Source organism: Dendroctonus ponderosae, unplaced genomic scaffold (assembly GCF_020466585.1).
Source record: "Dendroctonus ponderosae isolate FM_Combo_2020 unplaced genomic scaffold, Dpon_F_20191213v2 Dpon_F_20191213_11, whole genome shotgun sequence".
Lineage (NCBI taxonomy): Eukaryota > Metazoa > Arthropoda > Insecta > Coleoptera > Curculionidae > Dendroctonus > Dendroctonus ponderosae.
Genome location: NW_026017213.1, coordinates 2,753,684 through 2,756,659, shown reverse-complemented (window position 1 = coordinate 2,756,659; position 2,976 = coordinate 2,753,684). Strand labels below are relative to the sequence as shown.

Sequence of the window (2,976 nt, the reverse complement as noted above, 5' to 3'; positions counted from 1 at the left end):
CCCCGATTTTTCTGGGTCTATTTGTAGTGGAAACGGTTGCAATATCGTATTAATTCTGAGCGTCTTTGAGAAAGAGCAAGTCTGAATTAGATTTTTGTAGTAAAAAAATTGAATATTCGAGTAGGACTTCGCCCCTTTCCAGGCGTCTTAAAGCTTCAGTGAACCATGTGAGCAAAACGGTTGGAAAAATCCCATCAATGTTAAGAACTATCTTTTACTAATTGGGTTTTATGTAAAATTCCTAACCTCGAAAGAGATAGAAGCAAAAATATCATAATCAACGTTTAAAGTCTTCAAATCTCAGAAACGGTAGAAAATATCCAATTACTCGTAATGAGTTTTTCGATAACCAGTACTACTTTACTACTACCAGTACTTTAAGGAGAATATTTTACTGCTTGGGTCTCGTACGAAATTCTTAACCTCTAAAGAAATAGAAGCAAAAATAGGACCGTTGACATTTACAACATACATTCTTGTCCCATTCCATTAATATTTTGCAAATGGTTGAAATTTGCTAGATAACCACCCCGATATTTTTGATTGAGCATTTCCAGAGCTGTCGTTTCATCTTTTCCTTTATAAGAATAATTTCCTAACCTCTAAAGAGATAGAAAGAAAAATTGATAGAAAACAGCTTATATCTCTGAAACGGTCAAAAATATCTCAACAGTCCTTTGAACCGTTTCGATAGGGTCTTATAAAGCTATATTCTCCTTCTTAGAGATGTAGCGACATTTCTAACCTCCAAAAGATAGACGCAAAATTTGACGAATTTTTGTACATTCTCATTTATAGCTCAAAAAGGGCTGAAACTATCTGAATAGTGATTAGAGCTAGTTCGATAGAGAATGCCAAGAGCTCTCCTTTGCTCATTAATGTATATCGGAAATTCCTAACCTCTAAAGCGATAGAAGCAAATTTAGTTTACCAAAAATCCAATACAAAACCGCTTTATTCGTAGGTTCAAATCAATGAAAACGACAACTTGGTGATCGCCCGAATACTGGAAGGAGGAATGATCGAAAAACAGGGACTGTTGCACATTGGGGACGTTATTTTGGAGGTGAACGGCAATCAGGTGAGGACGCCTGAAGACCTGCAGGTGGAGGTGGCAAAGAGCAAAGATTCGGTCACTCTTAAAGTGGGCAACGTGCAGAGCAGCGAAACCCACGAGTCGATTGTGATGAATGGAGTAAACGGAGTCACCAAAAAACTCACTGTGAGTGTCGTTGTCGCCCTACTTAGAAGAGTCGGCACAGATACAATTTAATTTTCCTTTTATTAGTGTTACATGAGAACGTTATATGAGTATAACCCAGAAGAGGACAGTTTACTCCCATGCAAGGAGATCGGGCTTCGCTTTGATCGAGGAGACATTTTGCAGATAGTGGATCAAAGAGACCCCAACTGGTGGCAGGCGAAAAAAGTCGGAGGAGACAACAAAACCGGATTAATTCCCTCGCTGGAGCTGGAAGAGCGACGCAAAGCTTATGTGGCTCCAGAAAACGACTTTGTACATAAAATTAGCATATGCGGTAAGTGACTAGAAGCTCACTGGTTTCTCTATTATTATTATTATTATTATTATTATGCAATGGCTGAATAGGCGCAAGGATTTCGAGGAAAAAGAAAAAAATCAACTACCAGTCCAAGAGCAATTGCGACTTCGATAAGGCTGAACTTCTGCTGTATGAAGAAGTCACCAGGATGCCGCCATTCAAGAGGAAAACGCTGGTTTTGATCGGAACTCAAGGCGTCGGCAGACGCACTTTGAAAAACAGACTGATTAATAGTGATCCCGAAAAGTTTGCTGGAGTTATCCCGTGTAAGTGGACTAATTGTTCCTTTTTCTCTCGAAAATAATCAGGAAACACTAAGGGTTTTGAAGCCTCTTAATAAGCATTTTTTAGCGTTTTTGTGGTCGCTTTATCACTCTGTGCGTGGAATAGAGGGAGGCTCCAAATAATTACATAATCGAACAGGAAATTACATTTTTGATGATTTTGAGATTTTATGCTTAAAAAACTGCGACTATCTTCATCCCAAAACCGAAGTTTTTAACGAGACTCCGGCTTGTAGAAAGCTAAGTTGATTCTCTCAGATTTAGATCAGAAAACGCCGGAGCCTTTCATAACGTGCATGGAAAACGGTTAAAAATGTATCAAAACATGAGTTTCCCTACATTTATTTCTGCGTAGAAAGAAAAGGAAAAGGAAAACTCTATTTGCAAATCCAAAACTCCCTAGGAAAGAATGAAATGTTAGAAAAATCAGTACCTGAATGATAAAATGAAATATAAATAATACAAGGATGCAAGATAAACCTTGTAAGTAATTAGTCAATTAAAATATGTTTTAAATTTACTTAGCATTTGCAAAAAAATTCTCTTTATAAAATCCGCACAAATCGCAAGTTAACATTTGCAAAAACCGCATTATAAACTCCGCAAAGTTTTCCTTGTTTTGCGTTAATTAACTTAGGTTTTTACGCAATATTGAATTAAACATCGGAACAAAGACCAACTGGTGTTTTCAAGAAACATTTCCCAGATTTTGCAGTTGCAAATTTGTCTTACATAGTTTGTGTGCAAGATTTTTTAAAATGTTCCTCAAAGTTTAAAGCTTATGAAAAATCGGAGGGTTTTTTAATACTAGAGCAAATTGGTACCAAATCTGCCGCAAACCTTTGTCCATATTGAGTATGAGTTTCAATCGACTGGGCTTAATAGTGTTGAAGTTATGCACTTTATTGCTCCGACTTGCCAGGTTAAAGATTTTTCTATTTTAAACTGAGTTCGGTTGCTTCGAAAAATTCTATGAATGCTTCTGTATTAGTGAAAGTTTCTATAAATGTACCCCAAATATTCGTTTATATTGTGTGCGACTTTCATTGGGTTGAATTTACAATACAGCCCTGTTAAGCTTAAATGCTTATGAAAAATAGATTAACACTCGGATTTTAGTGATGACTTGG

General features: G+C 36.8%; 1 protein-coding gene across 1 annotated transcript in view; it reads left to right on the top strand.

Moving 5' to 3' along the window:
* Positions 1-937: 937 nt before the first annotated feature.
* LOC109542413 (protein PALS2) overlaps positions 938-2,976 on the top strand; it is a gene marked incomplete at its 3' end in the record, with an annotated part of 6,059 nt that continues 4,020 nt past the window's right edge. The window contains 3 exon segments of the mRNA XM_019911637.2: positions 938-1,222; positions 1,289-1,538; positions 1,610-1,828. Coding sequence (XP_019767196.2) covers positions 1,019-1,222; positions 1,289-1,538; positions 1,610-1,828 — 673 coding nt within the window.